This window comes from Lonchura striata, chromosome 5 (assembly GCF_046129695.1).
Source record: "Lonchura striata isolate bLonStr1 chromosome 5, bLonStr1.mat, whole genome shotgun sequence".
Classification (NCBI taxonomy): domain Eukaryota; kingdom Metazoa; phylum Chordata; class Aves; order Passeriformes; family Estrildidae; genus Lonchura; species Lonchura striata.
The window spans coordinates 66,830,580-66,850,389 of NC_134607.1; the positions used below are offsets into that span (position 1 = coordinate 66,830,580).

Here is a 19,810-nt window from a genome sequence, read left to right on the forward strand (position 1 = left end):
CTTCAGCATGGTGGTTTCCACCCAGGGGCATACAGACCCTAGGGAATCTGTGGGATTCACAGGGTCTGTAAAGGATAACTAAAAAAGTAAATCCATCATTCAGGAGTTTCAAATTAAATTGCTGTGCAGGAGCTGGCTCTGCTACTGGAAAAAATTAAGTACCTGCCTATTCAAATGGCTGAAAACCATTATTATAAAGCCATTTCCAGAATATGCTCTTGGGCTTTTGCTCTTTCATTTTCCTAAAAACAAGACACAAATCACCCATAGCAATCAGAGCACTGATTCCTCCACCAAAACCCCTCCTTTTGCCCCATTTCCATATATTTCATGTCCTTGGCTACATGTTCCTGCTGTGTCTCACCCACACAACATCAGTGTGTGCCTAAAATCTACTCCTCAGTTAACCGAAACTAGAAGTGGAATAAATGGATTTAATAAATGAAGACAAAATCTGGATTATCACCAGGAATTATTGCCAAATCAAGCCCTCTTTTCAGGATTATCCCACTCTAAAAATGCTTTTTTCCCTCCTGCCATGCTCTCTGTAACTCATTGCATGCCATAGGAACATTTCCAGTTACAGAGTATGCATGAGGAATGTCCAAAATATTCTCCAAGTACCCTTGGGTGTCTATAAAGAAGAACCCTGCACTCAATTCTGCATAGTAAAAACAGAGATTCCACAAGACAAGGACCTATATAGGCAGAATATTAAAGAAACATGAGATATATTGATATATATCAATATATATAATATATTTAATATACTATTGAGAAATATATTGAGAAATACATCCACAAGCAAATAGAAGTTAAACCCTTACAAGTTCCCAGGCAAAAGAGAATAATAGAGTATTTTTTTGGAAGGAGTATATGAGATGCTTTTGCAGTTCTAGGGTAGAAGCAGGAGACTCCCACGAAGCCTGGCTACCTTTCTAACCATGAGTCAAACCCAGTTATTGAGATCTACATAGCATGAACAGATGAAATGAGACAGCCCACTTGCTGCAGTGGGTCAGATCAGGTGAGTAACTTCCTCCTTCCAGAACCAAACACAGAGTTTAAATGTGCTGAAACACAAAGTGCAGTTCAAAATGAGCCTGAACTTTTGGTCAGTTTGGGTACTGTTTTTTCCTTGAAAAGGGCCTGTTGCTTTTTCAAAGGCGAGTCTTAAAGAGGTTTCCAAGATGGTTCAAGGCCCAGATCAGCACTGAGCTGAGTGCTCCCTCTCAGGGCTGATATTTCTTGGTTTGTTGTTCAGGACTGGGAGGACTGTGATGGGTTACCTATGACCAGAGAACAGTCATCTCCCACATGGATGCTGTAGGCATAATCATGACACAGGAAATTATATAGCTGACTAATAAAATCCATGAGGTCTAATGTTCTCTAGATAGGGGATTTCAGTGGGATCCAGATCACTGTCTTGTGCAGATACTTTTAAAAATGCCACTCAAGTGTGCTTGAGATACAGATGTGACAGCATCAACACAGGATCACATCTCTAAATCTTGTAAGATTTCCCTGTGTGTAAACTGATGCCAAGCAGAATCCTCTACACTAGCTGGCATCCTCTTTCTGTTAGCTACTAAATTCTCCCCAAACCATCCCACTGATAAGTTCACCTGTATCAGCTACTCTGGAGTATATACAGCACTAAAATAAAACAAATCTAATTATGTTAAAATAAAACGGTGTAGGTGTTCCAGCTTGAATAGTCATTTAATGCTCAACTATGGGGAAAGAAATACAGTGAAAGACTGCCAGAAATACTGACATCAATCTTCCATTTCAAGAGCAATTCAGAGTGATTCCAAATATAGTTGGTCCTATTAAGAAAACAGCTCTTGGATAAGAGTGCAAACTACGTCATCATAAGAAAGAAAATCAGAAACATATGCTTCTAACAGTAGGAGGAATTTTAAACAAAGTCAGCAATTCAGCATCCTAATAGTAAAATCAGAGAAAATAGGGGAGAAAATCTCTATGTGCCAACCCAGTCCTTTCAGGGTGAAGTTTGGTGATGAACTCTTCTCTGGTCTTTCAGTTGTTAGAAGGAAAAACAACTTAATGACACCAGCAGGAGCAAATCCCACTAGGTAAGACACAGACCATGTTCCTCTCCTCCTCCCACAGGAGCAACCCTTTGGATTTCCTTGTTCCATGGCTACATGGAAGGAGGAGAGAAGACATGACCAGTCCCTGGCAGATTCTCTCTCTGCAGGCTGAAGTTTGGCCTCAGCCACAGCAGCTGAAATCAGCAGCAGCACCAGAGGCTGTTCCCAGTCCTAATCCAGAGATGGAACAGAGCTCTCAGTGGGAAAGTCAGGATCCTGTGTGGGCTCAGGCAGGCCTCAGTGAGGAGGACATGAAAAGGAGCCACCACCTTTGGAGCAGTAAATGGCTGTGCCCCTTTTCTTAGCTGTCTTAGTCCAGGAGGCACTGAGGAACAGGGAAGGAGGCTGTGCAGCAGGTCTGCTGTGTGTAAAGCCCCGAGTCCACGCTGCACAGCCAAACAAGACAAAGCCCTGCAATCCACATGGGTGACCTCAGCTTCAGCTTTCTTTCCCCTTTTGCTTTGGGCCAGGATTCTCAAGGGAGCCTCGAGGAGTCATGTAACCAAGTTCAACGACTTTGAATTTTCCTATTGACCAGAATAGCATTAGATCATATTACCCATGTCTATTTGTTAATGACGAGTGTTCATTTATCCATGCTGGTGCTACATGGCTGGGACTTGTGTGTTGGAGACCATAAATGGCAAGGATGATTCCTTCAAGACATAAACACTGTGGGACATGCAGGAGTTTCACTCAACAGCAATTTTCTCAGGAACACACAAAAAACACAGAAGGAAAAGTTTCAAAGGTCACAAAAATTTTCAGCTTCCCTCCCATCAACCCTCCTGTAGTAAATATAAATCAGACAGCTATTACTATTACTGTAACATAGCAAGGGGAGAACTGGCATTTCTGTATAAATACCAATAAAAGTTGCATCTTTTTGGATCATGTTATATCCATATATTTGTTGTGGTTTGCATAAGAGAGCATATATAAAACAATGAAAAAGTCCTTTCCTCTTTGTTTTCAGGTAGAAATCCCCCATTATCCTCTTTAAGAGCACAGCTGTGAAGAGCCACTGTTTTCTTTTCTAATTATCAAGTTCACAGCAGACATGGGAGTGACCAGATTGCTTTGGTCTGGAGAGAGGCTTCTTGACAAAATGTAATATGCCAAATGCTGCTGCCGCATGGGAATTCCTCTGCTTTTGGTGGAGGAGAAAAAAAAATTAAACAGCTGAGAAACAACCCCACACCAATCAGGACTTTTCAAACCAGTATTCAGCACAAGTTAACTATTGCACTCAGAGCCCAGTCCACCAAGGCCTGAATCCATTCCAGGGCCCTGCAGGGAATGGCTGCTTAGCTGTAGAAATATGTAGGTGTAAGTCCAAAAAGGTCGCAGTTTAATCCCTGGTGCATCAGCCAAGACAGGACATATCACAAAGGTATGAAGACATTTGAAGCAGGTTGTTGTTTTATTTGGTGGGAACCAAACAGATTATATATAGAAATTTGGACTAATCTCAGAAGGTGACACTGCTGAAATGTAGTGTGCAGAAATGTATCTGGCACAGTTCACTGCTATTTATTTGTCAGTTGGTTGTTTTGGTACCATATAGACCTGTAGTACATATTGGATTATTTGCAAAAGCTTCCTACTAATATCCCTTCTCAAAGCTATAGAACAAACTTTCAAAAAAAAAAAAAAAATCTGGTATTTATATGTTTAGGTGATTTCAAAGAAGAACCTATAAACCCTAAGAAGGCTTGAATTCACCTATGTCTGCTGTCCTAGACAAAAAGATTAAGGGGTAAATCAAAGAGGCAAAGGGATTCCTGTTTAATGTAATGCTCCACAATTTTCAATTGATGAAATAGTTGGCAGACTAAAAGCTGGCTGTCACCCATCCTTAGGGAAATGATTTCATAGTCCACTTACTGATATAAATTGCCAGTGTTAAAACTAATCCAAAGGTTTCTGCACTTAGAGAGATTTAAGACATGGGCAATATAGCCAGGTGCCTTTGATAGCCAGACATGTAGAAACATGGATGCAAGCAAGGAAAATGTTAGGCTTTATTTTGAAAACTTATTTGACTATTAGGCTTAAAGTCCTATAGTTGCAGAAGCACAGCCCCTTACTAGGGACACTCTTAATTCATGATAAAAAATATTTATTCTGATTAAGCCAATGTCTTATGAACATAAAACACAGTTTAAAAAATAGAATTTCTGATTTTAAAAATATAACCAATGTTTAATTTGGAATAAAATTATCATCAGCATTTCCTTGATCAAACTCATCACCAGGGCAGCCCCCAGACTAAATGAGTGTTTTACAGTTCTCCCTTTGTTAAAAGATAAATTCTGTACACATAGATTTTTTTTTTTTACTTTTTTTCCCCTTTAAAAACTCTTACTGAACACAAACAAAGTGTTGTATGAGTAAGCATTGCAAGTAAAAAATCAATTTGTATCACAGTTGACAGTTGCAGACTTAGTTGGTCAAATAGCAATTAATTTATGCAGCTGTCAGTTCAGGATATTTTGGATATATTCCAAACACAGAGGCTGCTGTCAGATTTAACCTGATGCAGCAGAATGTGGGACAGAGTACAAATATTTCCTCATTTTATTATAGTCAGAACCAACCCTTTCTGCCAAACTCTGGTTTAAGACACCTAGAACTGTTATCCTAATGAGACACAAAATTTAATCGTGATTCATCTTCAATAAATGAAAACAGGAGGTGTAAGTTGCCAACAGAGTTGTTTTAAATTCACACTGGAGTCTTAGAAAAATCTGCCCACTGATTAAATTTCTATCTAATTTCATATAATGAAGGCAAAAAATACAGCAATTTTTGTTTACAAAGCATTTTGATATGCAACTAAGAGCAAAAAACTGCTTTGGACAAGGAGTACTCAAGAAAACTGTCATTTCTGATAAGATTTCTGCTTCTGCCTTCTTGAACTGACACTTTTGGAATACTTGTTTATCCTCCCTGTACATTCTGATCCACCTAGAAATGCATATTTGATGATTTCCATGGCAAGTGAGGTTTGAGCTTAGATGCAGCTGTGTACCTGGAGGATGCTTCCAGCTGGCCAGATGATTCTTACCTTGCATTTACTTGTTCTTTTCATGCAGTGTTTCACAAATTACAACTCTACTTCACCAGTCCAACAGTCCAGTGTTTTATGAGTTACTGATGTGGATTTTAATAGAATTAAAATAAGATAAAGGATTATCTACCAAGTTGCTTGGACTATGCATCTAAAAATTTACCCATCACCAAAATATGGTCACCCTGAGTTAAAAACTAACTGGTTCCCACCAGCACATCACAACTGCTTATTAGAAAACACTGAATTCTTCCAGTTCGTGTTGCAAGAAAAATGTTGAGAATAGAGGCAAAATACAATAGGTTGAGAATATTTAAACAAGGACATCTTCACTTCCCTAATGTCATGAGATATTTAAACAACTTTTGTACTTCTTCCAAATGAAGAAGTTACTTCCATGGGGGAAAAAAAAAAAAAAAACCAAAAAAAAACAAAAACAAAAAAAAAAAAAAAAAACAAACCCTTATTTTTGGACAAAACATTCCAGATTACCTATAAAGAATCTTGGGAGAAAAAACAGAAAAGGAAATATTTTGCCTAATGAAACCACCTAGAACTACATCGAGTGCTTCCTTAGCTGCTTTTATGCACCAAGACACCCTTGAAGTTTTGAACTGCAAGCACTGGAGAAAATCCTGTCCCTACTACCAAAGCCATGTGCTTGCAAATGAGGAAACTCTCAGGTTTAAACACGTGGGTGTAACAGACCTTATGAATCCAGATTTAAAGCTGAGTCATTTATCAAACTTTTAGATCTTATTCAAAAGGCTTTAGGCATCTAACAGGTCTTTCTTTTAAGCAACAGACAAGGCAATATAATCAGACACTTGTACCACTGAAACACAATCATAGCCACCTTCCTGAGAATTAGATACTGGAAAATAGGTCACATATTCTCATTCTTCAGCAAGGAGCACTCAGAGGACCCTGGCTTTGTTATTCCACCTGTGCAAGGGAAGTGGTCACAGCACCAATCCTGCCAAATTTCTGGGAGCATTTAGACAATGCTCTCAAGCACGTGGTGGGACTCTTGGGGTGTCCTACACAGAGCCAGGAGTTTGGCTCCAATGATCCTTGTGGTTCTCTTTCAAGTCAGCATATTCTGTGATTCTGTGTGGTACAGAAGCAGGCACCACCTAAGGCTGACATTCTAAACTAAAACTCATTCTGCTCATTTGGACCCTTCTTAAAACTCTTTCAGAAATCAACTGTTACATCCTTAAAATACTTTAGGAATAATTCAGTTAAAATAACTCAGTTGGAGCACTGAGTGACAATGTGTTTCCATGTCCTCCTTCTAACATGGATATGCCATTTTTTGAGATGAGTCAAGGTATGGATAACAATAGTTATGCCAGGGAGATCTGGCAAAACACCACCACCACCCAGGAGAGAGGACAGCTGTGTCACCATCCAGCAATTACAGTGAAATGACTTATCATGCTGTGATCTCCTTGGAGGAACACAGCTGTCTGGGTGTGCAGGGTGTGAAGTCAGGCTGAGACACAGAAATGCCACACACCATCCCTGAAGCCTGACCCAGCACACTGCACGTGAATGGAACTGTGCAAGACCAGAGGAGATACAAAGAGTTCTGTGATTACCATTCAGAGGAGATTTTTCTATTTAATTTAATGTATTTTAAGGATTTTGTAAGATGTCTTGAGATGTTTCTCAATATCTGCTTACATCTAATCTAGCATGAAATGCAATCCAAGCAGTCCTAGCTGCAAATCTTCCCCTGCAAAGTTTCCAGCATCTTAGTGATGAAGAATGGTGTCAGCTTTGTTTCAGGTTTCACTTTTTTTTTTTTTTTCACTGGGATGAATTCTTTGCAGCAAAACTATTTGCTTAACACTGAGCCAACTGTGAGTGCCAAGGCAGAGCTGCCCTGTGCCATACCCACATTTAGAGGGTCATATTCCCTTTCACCTGAAACCGGAGAAGGGCAATTCATCCAGCCTGCATCTCCTTGATCCAGGAGATGATCTCATGGTTTAGGCTGATGTCAGCCTCCAGGCATGCCCAACTGTCCCCCTGCCCCGAGTTCTGTGGATCCTGGCTCCTTTCCACGCCTGCCTGCCTCCCTAGCAGGGATTTCTGCAGCAGTGCACAGCTGTAAGGGAGGCTCCACGGGCAGGCACCACGGGTCCCTGCAGGCATCCAGATCAGCCCAAAAGATCTATGGGGGGAATGATGAAGCAAATCCATGCATGATGCCAACAAATATATTCTTGGAAGGGCCCTACCCTGACACCACTGACATCAGCATCACTAATGGTACCACTGGGTATCCCACCCTAGCTGGTGGCTGTGTGTCTGATCACGCTGAGCTATCCCTGGGGATGCAGGGCCCCACTAAGCAGCAGGTTTTTGGGATGTCCTGGATTTGTTGGCAGGGTTTGGAGCATGGCAGCACAGGGAGAGCAGAGTCAGCCTTCTGTCACCCCAGAGCAACTGCAGTGGCATGAGCAAGCCAGGTTTTAACAAGTAAATCTACATAAAAGCTTTCTCAGAGAGTGATTACTTAATATAACAACCAGCTGTCTCTTCAATTCTTGCTGAGGCAGCCAATCCTCTCACCATTATTCACCGAGGAGGAAAAAACAGGAAAAAAAAAAAAAAAGCAGCAAGCCTGTTTTGTCTATAGAATAAGCAAAGCACCAGAGAAATTATGATACCTGACAGACAGAGATGTCAAGTGCTTTTTTTTGTTGTTTTTTCATTTCCTAACCATCTATACATTTCTTGATAGAAAAAAAAAGAGCTCTTACTGCTGGGGTGCAAAGAAGTAATTGGTCATTAACTCCTTAAAGGTCAATCCCACAGCTTTTTTTACATCAATTACACAATCTAATTACTATCACTTTTATGTTGGCACTTATCCACACAGGATCTGAATGTCTCCTCTTTAGTTCAGCTGGCCCTGTACTCTGCTGTGCAGCCTTGGACAGAAAAACAATTACCATAGGAGAACATCAGTGGGCACCAGGAGAGCCTCCAGACTGGGAAAGTGGAATATGGGACCACGCAGGCCTGCAAGGGCTGTAATTTTTGACCTGAACACAATCGTGGCTTGAATAGATGGGTTTGTCCCCCAAAGTCAATCAGGAACATTCATCTGAATTAATTAAATGCCTGAATTTATGTTAGGGCACATTAAACTTCTGCATGGCCAATTTTATCCAGAATTAATGTAGCCTTTGATTCCAAGTTAAATTGCACAGAAGAGTTTAATAAGAGGTAACTAATGGGTTTCAAAACTAAATTTGGATTTGTCTTCCTGGAGACCATCGAGTCAGCCCTGGAGGGCTGGGGCATAACAGAGATAAGAATCTTAGGACAGAGAGGTTTTACAAGGAGTTTGTCATTGGGCTGCTGAAAAAGAGCAAAGAGGTACAATTTTTTAATTACCTCTGCAGCCTTCATGTAAATCTTGAGAAGGGATGATTCTTCCACACTTGTTATCTTCAACATGAGGAACAGCACTGCCTCCTGGCATGGAGCAAGGGGCTCCTTTGACCATCATCTGATTTATGGGAGAGCAGGAGCTCCCACAATTCTACCCACATTAGGAAAACTTTTCACTGCTGTTTTTTGTTTAGTTTTACTTTGGGTATAGCCCTGACCTCCCAGGCTTTGCAGGAGAACATCTCTCTCCTCTCCCTGCTCTTTATCCCAGCAGCAGCTCCTGTTTGTAGGTGCAGGCACATAAGGAGTGAGGCAGTGCCTGGGCATGAATCACTGCCTGAGCATCCTGTCTCCTGAGGAAACAGGGGATGGAAAGCACTGGCAGAAGTTTAGCTGACCTGCTGGGGACAGGAAAAAAAGCCTCAGACCTTGGTAAGGCATGGATTTAATTTGTAATAAGGAATTTAACGATGCCTCTTCCACAGGATCTAGGATAGTAAAGAGGTGGGGGAGAAAGTAAGAGATACCTAAATAGCTTAGAAATTATTTTTAAAATATCTTTTCAGCAGAAACTAGCTAAAGCAGAGTATGATTTGCTAGCTAGACAGTATTGCTTAACAAGACACATGCACGTTACTGCCATTAAGCAATCAATGTACCTGGGTGCAGGACTACACACAGTTTATTGTTCCTCCCCTTGTTTTCCTCTGAGTCAGCACTGAGTCTGTACAATTGGGCAGGTAATACCCAGGCAGCAGAGAACTTCTTGTGATAAATAGTGGTGTAGCCAAAGGGGAAAAAGCCCAAAACCAGCCCCACAAGCAAATCAGGCATGTTTTTATCTATCTGACCTATAAGCATTTTTTTTTCCTCTTTAACTAGAACCTCAGACTGCTGCAGCTCTGCAGTCCAACTCCTCGCACTCTGCACTGCCTTCAAGAACCTGTCTAGCAGAGGATTCCTCTTTCAGCATGTTCACACCTGCACTATAACCATAAGTGGAAGAAATTTCCTCTATTCTACAGCAAACAATGGAAAGGATTGCATTTCTCTTTCTGCTCAAAACCAGAACACATTTCTCTTTCTGCTCAAAACCATAACCTGCTTTCAGAGCAGGTTATGAAACTCCCCACACATCAGCTCAGAGAAAGGCTGTGTCACACAGAGGTGACTGTGTGCTGTTGTTCCCCACAGCCAGTTAACGCAGCTGTGACAGTCCAGTTCCAGAGAGCCCATTTTCTTCCTCAAACACATTCTAAGCCATTCTAAGCATGTTTTCCACATGTCTTAATGTCTTAATTGAAGATAAAAAGAAAACTCCCTTCTTGATGTGGTACCAAACACAGTGGGATTCTCACCCTCCTCTGAAACATCCAAGCAAGGGGAGCTCAGCCTCCTCACCAATTTCACTGAACTAATTACTGTCTGAAATTAAGCACATGCTTAAATGCTTTGTCAGGCCCAGGCTTCTGGATTAACTGCAGACTCAGTCTCTCCCAGCACATCACTTGACAGTGAGCTCCTTCCCACTCCGTCCCCACCCATCCGAGTCTCCGGGGAACGTTGCCATGGATTTCCACGGGACACAAGGGTCCATATTGGAAGAACCCTGTTAAGGTTGCTAGGCGTAAATATTGACTTAACGGCTCTTCCGCCTTTTTTCTTTTTTAAGAACAGATTTGTTGGCCACGGCTGGAAAAATAGAATTATGGAGTATGCATGATTCACTCTGGCAGTCACACAAACATGCAGAGCAGTTGGCTGGCAGCTCGGCTCCTCTGTTCGCAGAACATCGCTCCTAAAATGTGTCATTTTGTTTTGGCAGCCAGAGCGTCCAAGCCCACAGACAGAGATAAAATCTCCTACCTTCCATGTACTTCACATGGGAGTCACTGACCTGAAGCTGCATAGAATATTGGATTAATACTCCCAACAGCTTTTTAGCCCAGACACACAGAAGGACTGACAGAAGTTTTGGTTCCACACTAAGAGCCCGGTTCAGAAACCTCCCCTCTCACACCCTCTCTGCCAACACAAGAGAGGGCAGGAAAGCTACTGCAGGTAAAACTGTTTATTCAGAAGTCTTTTCAATAAGGGCTGTTTCACAACCAATAATTCTTGTGACAGAAGGAAAGTAGCAGAGGTTAGAGAAGACCCAAAGCTTTTGGTCACTGGATTCACGTTTTCATCACCAGTACTCCATGCTCAGACTTTTAACCCTGACTGCAAAAAATGCTCCTCTAAATATTACTTCAACACACAGCACCATTCAAACCCTTTCCCATATTTACTCTGCCAGATCTGAATGATTTGGCAGGACTGGCACAGGAATGAACCTTCACCAGAGATACCTGAGTGTCCAAAGTATATATGGGACACTGTGGGCATTGATCCTGGACATGCCAGCACAATCTCTGACTGTTCTAAGCACCACATACAAGGGCATGAGCAGCTCACCTGAGAGCAGCCAGACTGCAGGGAGAATATGCAGGATTTCCTACCAGACCTCAATTTGATATACAATTGAGGGAAATCAAGAAGAGTTGTTACATTTCACAACATTTGGCAGAAGTCTGCCAGAAAGCACAGAGCTTGTCAGGAGGAAAATAAAAATCTAATGATTGAAGATAGGAGGAGAAAGTCCAGTGTAGGACAAGAGATGCTTCTCTGAAGGATCTCAATGAGTTTGCCTGCATTTTAGCCAGGCAGGGTGTCTTTTATCCCATCAGAGTTTAAGCACCCTCAAAAGATACAATGCAAAACCAGACAGGGAGACTAAGATCAACACCTCTGCATATTTATATTTGCTTTGCATGCACATTTGCATATTTCTATTTGCTTTGCATCCATCCTCTCTGTCTCTACACCTTCCCCTCAGGGAACAGGGACCAACTGGTCTTGCCAGGCATCCTCTGTGCACATCCTCCAGATGAGGCAGTTCAGTGCATGGTACATTTAAGGCTGTGGCACCTCACAGCTCTGCAGGGAAGCCCAGGGCTCTGGGGTCCCACCCATTCATTAGACAACACAAGAACTAACCATTCCCACTCAGTGTTAAGCTGCAAGAAACAAAAGCAAGGACACTTAGATGGAGCTTAGCAACAGCTGCTCAGGATCCATTCAACTGCACTCAAATCTATTTTTACTGACAGCTTTTGAAGCAGAGAATTCATTTAACAGAGGAACAGGTTGATATCCATTCTCCTCAACTGTAGGCAGAATTTAGTTTGTTGTTTTCTAATTGTTTCCTTGGTGGCACATACAAATTCAATACTGCATCTGCAAGCAAGGATGTCTATTTTCAGCATAAAGACAATGACAGGCAAAGTTTGTATTAGCAACAGCTAAGTAGAAGACACCAGGGGATAAAAAAGGGACATTCTCTTTTAAGGTCCTAACATGCATGGGACAAGAGACTGAGTAGATCTAATTGCATGAAATTAAAGAATTTTCTGCCCACTCATTCTCCTGCCCTTGCAGCTGGAATAGCACTGCCTGGGTGCTGCCTCCTGGTTTCTCAGGAAGTTGTTTGCAGGGAACAGAAATGTTTCACAATGCAGAAGCAAGAAATAACCCAAGTGATTTCTCTGCTCTACCAGCTCAGGATCAAGGCTGATGCAAGTCAGTTCTTGCTGCATGTGGATATTGCCCCTCTTACATCCCACATGAGTGCCAGGGGACAAACTCATCAACACAAAGATTTTCAAGCTGTGGTTATTGGCCATTTTTGCCTGGTTACAGACATGGCAATGACTGAGTTTTGTGACAGGTTCTCACTAACACCACACAGCATGACAACATGCTGCATTTGTCACTGGGTTTACATTGCACTAACCCAAGGTGGGCTTGGCAATAGGAAGGCGCTGCTACAAATAATTGTAGCTGTTTGGAGCCCCATTTATGTCTCTCCACTGAAAAGGATCCCCTCTGCCTGCTGAGATGTCTGAATTTGCCCTTGAGCCAGCTCTTTGACTTAGGCTGGCTGAGCTCTTCATCCAGTTAGTTTTTAGCATCTGTTTATCACATGGTGGCCAGATGATCAGCCATCACCTCTGACATAACCAAGCAGTGGGGAAGAAGTCCCACTTGGGACAGAAGTGCAGCAGAAATAAGAGTGTCCCAGTCCAGTGCAGAGTAGTTCTGTACAACTGTGCTACCTTTAACTCAATGAGAAGATACTTTTAGAAGTTTAAAACATACTACAGGAACCAATCCTAAAGTAACCAAACTCTTTCTATTTCCCAAAATGAAAGTCAAGGGTGATAAGTTCAGATCCAAATGTCTCTAAGTCAGATGAGATTAATCCCACCTCCAGGGCATAAGATGAGGAAGAAGAAAGGATCAAGCCTCTAATAACTACAATGAATTCATAGACTTGTGAAATTCCTTTTTCTTACCCATGTATTCCAAAGTAAGGAAAAAACAAAGACACATCTCCCTTCCAGAAGTACAGAGGTACCACTCATCTTTATGGCACAGGTTAACACCATCTCCTGTGACAATCCATGGCATGTCATCATTTTAGAGCAATTAGTAAACAGACTGTTTCAAGCGCTTAAAAATTATAACCCTGCTCCTGCTCTCCTCAAATCCTATGACACAACTGCTGACATGCTTAGTGGATAAAGTCTCTTTATGGCATTGTAGACTTACTCTAGCCTCACTCCTTTCCCATTTTGCAGTGAATGTGAAAGAGCATTTCTCAAAACATTTTCAGCACCATTTAAATTTGCATGATCTTGTCTGCCTGTGATGGGCTGAACAGCTTTTCAGTCACATTTGTCAATCACTGTTCCTCAAATGAACGAGTCTAACTGAAGCAAAGGAGCAGAAATGTAGGTCTGGTACTCACTTTCTCAGCACTGCAATTTCATTCTCTATGCTGCTTTCCTTTCCCTTCAGTGCCTTCTTGGGAATGCATTTGACTGCAAAGAGTTTCCCACTCGCTCTCTCTTCAGCCAAAACAACTTCAGAGAATGCACCCCTGAAAGAAGAGAAGAAAAGCCCTGGTTTAAAGTGGTGTTTTCTCTTTGAAATCTGTTAACTGAAACACAACCATTGAACGTAGTTCTTCTGGTGTCCTTTGGAAGCTGCTCTTGTTAAACACAGAAAAGACATTACAAACATCTTTCTTTGCCTTTACAAACATATGGAGACATTCACACTCATGCAGTACATTAAAGGCTTACCAGACACAATCATTTTAATAAAGAACAACAATCCAGCAGAGATATGAGCAAAGCTTCAAAATGAGAAAGTACCATTTCTGTACACAGGGTCATGGACCATAGTCTGGCTACTGACGTGGTGGATGATGTACTTTTCCCCTTTCTGAGATTTTTGGAGGTTTAATTCACAAAGCAGCCCAGTGTCCCCAGGACTAAGTGACACACCGGTGTCAGGAGTGCTCCTGGTTCCTCAGTCACCACAAGAGGTCATGGACCCCACTCTGGTCCTCCCTGGGCTGCCCAGAGCTTCTCCTCACCATTGGATCAACCCTGACTCAGGCTGCATCACAATTTCTCTATGCATACAGAGTTACTCCACAACACAAACTGATGTGTGTAACCACTAAAGCCAAAGAATTGGATTAAATCACAAATCTAAACGTTGGCCTTAGTAGCAGCCTCCCTATGGTTACCCCAAGAGGGTTACACAAATAAAGAAACATCATCACAGCAGCCGGTCACTAATTGCCGAGAATGGGCAGTGCCTCTCCTTCATTGGGTTATTTCATAACAGTGTATTATTTCTTGCACTGTCATTGCTTCCTCCCAAGCCTCTGGACCAAGAATAGGCCAGGAAAACATCACAATCAATGCTATAGACACACTTTTTCAGTTCCCAGAATTTTTGAGCATTTGAGCATCGTTCAGACTTTGCTGCTCTGGACAGACTTTGCAATGGTACATTAGGACGATCCTTATATTCTGGAACTTGTTACTGGTTTAGCAGCAGGGTACTGGGCCAGAGAGAGCATTGACCTGATAAGGAACAGTAAAACATTTTTCCTATTCACCAAAACCTCCTCCTGAAGCATTCACTTTCTCCAAGAGAGATCAGATCCAAGGACTTGTCTAACCCAAATGACAGCTGAAGGATCAGAGTGAGCAACCTGGTCTAGCAGGAGTCCCCTGCCCATAGCAGGGGATTGGAACTATATGATCCTGAAAGTTCCTGCCAACCCAAACCATTCTTTGATTCTATGATCCACCAGCTGAAGGTTTGTGTTTTATTTATAAGAAATAAAAGCAGTGTTTCCTTTATTATTTCCCCTCATGAGCACATTATTCTGCTGTCCTACACAGCTCACTCTGATAAATACTCAGGAGAGTGCTGAGCAAACCCAACCATCCAGCCTGCTCTTTAAAGGTTAATGTTTGGTCACAGCCTCATCTGGCTACCACCAGCTTTCTCTGGTTTTCATTCCTGACAATTGCTGCTTATCTAGATGTTCTGTGGATAAACAAAAGAATTTCCTTTCCTGGACAGGCTCCTCCTTTTTAAGTCATGCACTTGGATGACACAACCAGGCTGCTGTGACCTCATCAACAGCTCCCGAGTTGCAAAACAGCCATGTAAATCATGAATTGGATAAGCAAAAGGAAAAGGCTGCTGCTCTGGAAACAAAGTACCTGTTTACCCAGAAATGCTTTTGTAGCCAGCAGATAGGGAAATAGTGATAGGAAGTAGATGAAAAAAAGACTTGCATGCTGTTACACAGCAAATATTTGACAGCTTGTCCACATGGGGCAGTGATCCTCTGAACCAAGAAATGTTTTACCTCATTTTTACTAAAAAGGACAGACAATGGCTACATTTATGCCACTTGGAGTTTCAGAATGATTCCCCCTTTTCTGCTTTGTGTATAATCCACCAGAGCATGTCAGAGCATCACAGGCTCCAATTTAGGGTTCACACAACTGAGCCAAATGATTTGCACAAATAAGCCACCCAGAGTGTTTTTAATTATGTTCTTTCCTTTCCTGTTATCGACAACCCTAGCCATTCAATTCACCAAATAAGGTTTTCATCCTGACCCTCATGCTTGGGACAGCCAGACCAGAACTGCAGTAAAACCCTTTTGCTGGAAAGCCCTGAGACCTCTGGGTGCTTACCAGCTTTGGTTGCAGACCAGAGCACTCAGAAACTCACAGGGCTGCTCCCAGCTGTAATCCATGAAACCCTTAAGTCTCATCTGCTTGAGCTTTCAGCAATGCACTTTGCTCCAGCTGTGTCTGAGCAGGCTCCTTGCCTTCAGTTCAATGGTGTTAGAAGCTACAATATTCCCACCAGTCGTTCACTGGTCACACAGCTCTCCCAGTGTTTATGATATTACAAAAAACACAGGGAGCTCCCATTCCAATCTGCATTTCATTGCTGATCTCAGAAAACAAAATAGAGGAAATCCCTTTATTTCCCCTCTGCACTATATAGTTGACTCTGTGAAGCACCTCTTTTTCAGCTGGCTCCATCATTTCGCTGGATTTCTTCCTCCACTTATCAGACACGGTTTCCCTGCTTGGAAAGAGCCTCTGTGAATTTAAATGAAATTTTTTTTGTGGAGTTCTGCAATACTCATGAAACCCAATTCCCTATCTCCTTAACAACTTTTCTCATTATAGCATGAAATAACCTGAAGCTCAGCTAAAGTGTTTGGTCCCATGTCAACCCCAGGCACGGACAGGGTGCTTTTTTTACACTGATTTTTATATGAGGCCATGGCATGAAATTGCTGATGCTGGGAAGAGTTCCTGAGCAATGGGAAGGGGAGAGCTGGGCTGGATCTGCTGGGAGGGCAGGAGGGAGATGTGAGGAGGCAGAAGTGAGGCAGTCTGCATTATTCTGTGCACTTCATACGCTCCTGTGCTCACAGAGCAAGGGAGGGGGGAAAAGCAAGGAGTCAGTGCACAAAAGAAAGAAAGAAAAGTGAAGTGCTGGAAGGAAAGAGAAGGAAGAGAACAGGTGCAGAGAGGGATCAGAGTGTTAAACAGAGACTCAGCAATATAGGGCAAGAGGCAAGAAAGGGTGGGAGGGAGCACCAGCAAGGGAAAGGCAGTGAAGATACTCCTGGAGCCTGCTGGAGTCAGGGAAGAGTCAAAATACTGAATAGATGGGCAAGCAATTATCACAGTTTCAAACATGCAGCTGAATTCATCCACCCTTAATGACACAGTCCAACCTCCACTAAACCCCTCTTGACTCAAGCATGAATAGGTAAATATCAGAGAGAAAGTCACAAAGACAAGGCTGCTCATTTTCTTGCTAACAGCAATATATCCTACAGCAAATCTCCACTTCCTCAAAAATGTTACCCAGAACTACCAGCTCAGCAAGCTTGATAAAGATTTTTTTCTCCCCAAAAGGAATTAATACTGCCTTTAAAATCATTATATTAATGAAAAAAGGTAATTAATTTCTAATAATTAATTATAATTCTTTATTGATATTTAAAATGTAATTTTGTACAAAGTTTTAGAAAGAAGTTTGGGGTAGGAAAATATTGCATTTTACACCATCAACATGGCAAGACTTTAATGAAAAGGCCATGGCTTCCATTAAACATCATCAAGCAGTGTTGTATGATAAAAATGAAAAAGACCAAATATCACACTGTGATATAGATTTTTATTTTTTAAATGGAACAAGAAGTTAACTAGTTAAAAATTATGATTGTAAATGTGTCTGCAAGGGTTGGGATGCACCATTCCCTTCAGTTGGGAAGGAGGTAAATGCAACCTTTCCAACATGCCCAGGGACAATGTCTTTGTCTCTCTGAACAGGAGCTACAAAATCCTTCAAGAATTTTCCCTGTCCTGCCTGCAGATGATAGCAAACAAGCAAAAAAGCATCACGGCTTTGAGGAAGTAGGACAGTGGTAGAAATGGGTAAGCAAGAAACTTCTGCAAAATGAAACCACTTTTAGCTGCCAAAATCCGTGTGCAGCAACAACCTCTTTTTGAAAGTTTTGACCATATTATCATTTACCCTGGAGGAATTGCTCTTTTCAAACTTCTAATTAAGGCATGGAATAGTTTTATGATTTAGATCACTTCCATATGAATTAGGAACAATATACGGAAAAAAAAAAGATGTTAAAGAACTTAATGAGTGACATTGAGATAATGGCAAATTCTAGAGGGTGCTTGAGATGTTTTGAGTCCTCATCCCTTTGCAAACACCTGGACTATGCAGTATCTTATGAGATGCCAATTTTCGAGAGTTTTGATTAATTTAAATTATTTCTTGTGCATTAGTTCTCTTTTATATAGATTTGAAGATTAGAATTTCAAGATTAACACTGAAATATGAACATTATTCATACCCAAAGAGACTGGATTTTCTATGAGAAAACAGCGGCTGCAAGGCTAGGCTATCCTGAAGATCAAAGCAAAACAAAGAACAAGTATGTTTTTCCTTCTTCTGTTGGAATTATAACTTATTATGAACATTTAATATCTGAAATACAATGAACAGCATATACTATGAGAGCAAATCTGTTCTCATTCTACAAAAAAATATTGCTGTGACAAAAATACTGACAAAATGAACACAAAACTGATGGATGGATGGATGGATGAAACTTTATTTTTTCCATTCAACATCAATGTTGAGCAGTTTTCCACTGCATTAGCAGGTGCTCTGTCACACTAAGTCAACAGACACAGCCAGGAAACAGATTTCCCATCTTCAGGCTGCATATAGCTAATGTTCTTAATTATGATACAATTGGCTTCCCATGTGTACTTTGCCCTGGCCAAACCAGGGGGAAAAAAGTGAACACTCAACATCTGAAAAATATACCATGTCCATCCACCCTGAGACAGAAAGACTGACTGAATCAAAGGGAGACAAAGCAAAGCAAAGGTAATTTTCATAGTGTGGCTTTGGCAACCACACTCAAATTCTGTTCCTTGACTCTCCAAAGAAAGGTGACTTTGGATTGCACCACAAATATAGGGGAGAAAATGTCTTTGTTAGCATTTTCAGAGCTTCTTTCAAGGGCCTCAAGGAGTTAACTGCAGGATGAGCTCAAGCTCTGTGGAACACACCAAGGGAGTTCTGGTCCTGCAGACAACTTTTCTACTAATCCATTTTTCTGCACAACTCATGTTCTCTCTTTTGACTTTTTTTTTTTTTTTTTTTCATTTTCTACTCAGTTGTTTTTCTAAACAGCTCCTCACTCTCCTCACACCAGTGCATCCCAATACAAACCCAACTAAAGCTGGAAATAAAGATTTTCATTCCAAAGTCATATCCATCAGTGTTCTAACAGCTGCATGACAATGAATTTACAATTTAACTTCCAAAAGTTTGGTGATGTCTGAATGCAAAGTTAACAACATAGAAGTGTGGAGAGGGTTTTTAGCCAGCCAAGAGGAAAGGAGAATGATTTTGGGACTGTGCTACACAAGGTACAGAAACCAAAATCTCTGCATATTCCCAAGAACTGAATATAAATTCATGCAAAAAGCTGACTAATCTGGTGGCAGCCATCTATGCTTTAGAGCACAAATACATTTTTTAGCTATTTTCATTCATCAAACACACAGTTCCAACCCTGCAGCCCCTTCTATGGCAATGCTTCCTCTGCCTGGGCAAGAGCACAACAACTGGGATCACTGTATTAACACCGGTATTTTTAGCTTCCCTACTCATTTAATTTCCAGTAAGCCTCCCAGCCACAACTGAAAATGCTGTTTCCTACCTTGGGGCCCTGCTCTAACACCAGACATGGCCCTGCCCTGGGCAGTGTCTGACCCTGGCTCCCCTCTCCAGGACTGATCCCAATCCCTGCTCACAGTGATGATCCCATGGAGGTGCCTGAAGCCGCAGGCTGGGGTTGATATTAACCCACCCCAGATGATGAACAGCACTTCCCATGTGCCAAAAATGCTGTTGCTATATCCTGATGGACACTCCAGCAATGGCAAGAGGCACAGATACTCTTTGCTGGGCGTTCCTGCAGCTCCTTTCTGGAGCACTGACACCTTTCTCTGTGCCCTGAGCCATTGTCCCATGCCCATTCCCTTTCTGCAGCACTGACACCTTTCTCTGTGCCCATTCCCTTTCTGGAGCACTGCCACCTTTCTCTGTGCCCATTCCCTCTCTGCAGCACTGCCACCTTTCTCTGTGCCCTAAGCCATTGCCCCATGCCCATTCCCGCAGCATTTTGTCTTGTCCAAGGTATCCTAAAACCACAGTG

At 41.8% G+C, this 19,810-nt stretch overlaps 1 protein-coding gene across 3 annotated transcripts in view; it reads right to left on the reverse strand.

Annotated features, from left to right (window-relative positions):
* CAMK1D (calcium/calmodulin dependent protein kinase ID) overlaps positions 1 to 19,810 on the reverse strand; it is a 206,940-nt gene that overhangs the window by 104,062 nt on the left and 83,068 nt on the right. For all 3 annotated transcript variants that reach the window (XM_021530986.3, XM_021530985.3, XM_021530987.3), the window contains exon 2: positions 13,457 to 13,588. In XM_021530986.3, the coding sequence (XP_021386661.1) occupies positions 13,457 to 13,588 (132 nt within the window). The remainder of the gene's footprint in view (positions 1 to 13,456; positions 13,589 to 19,810) is intronic.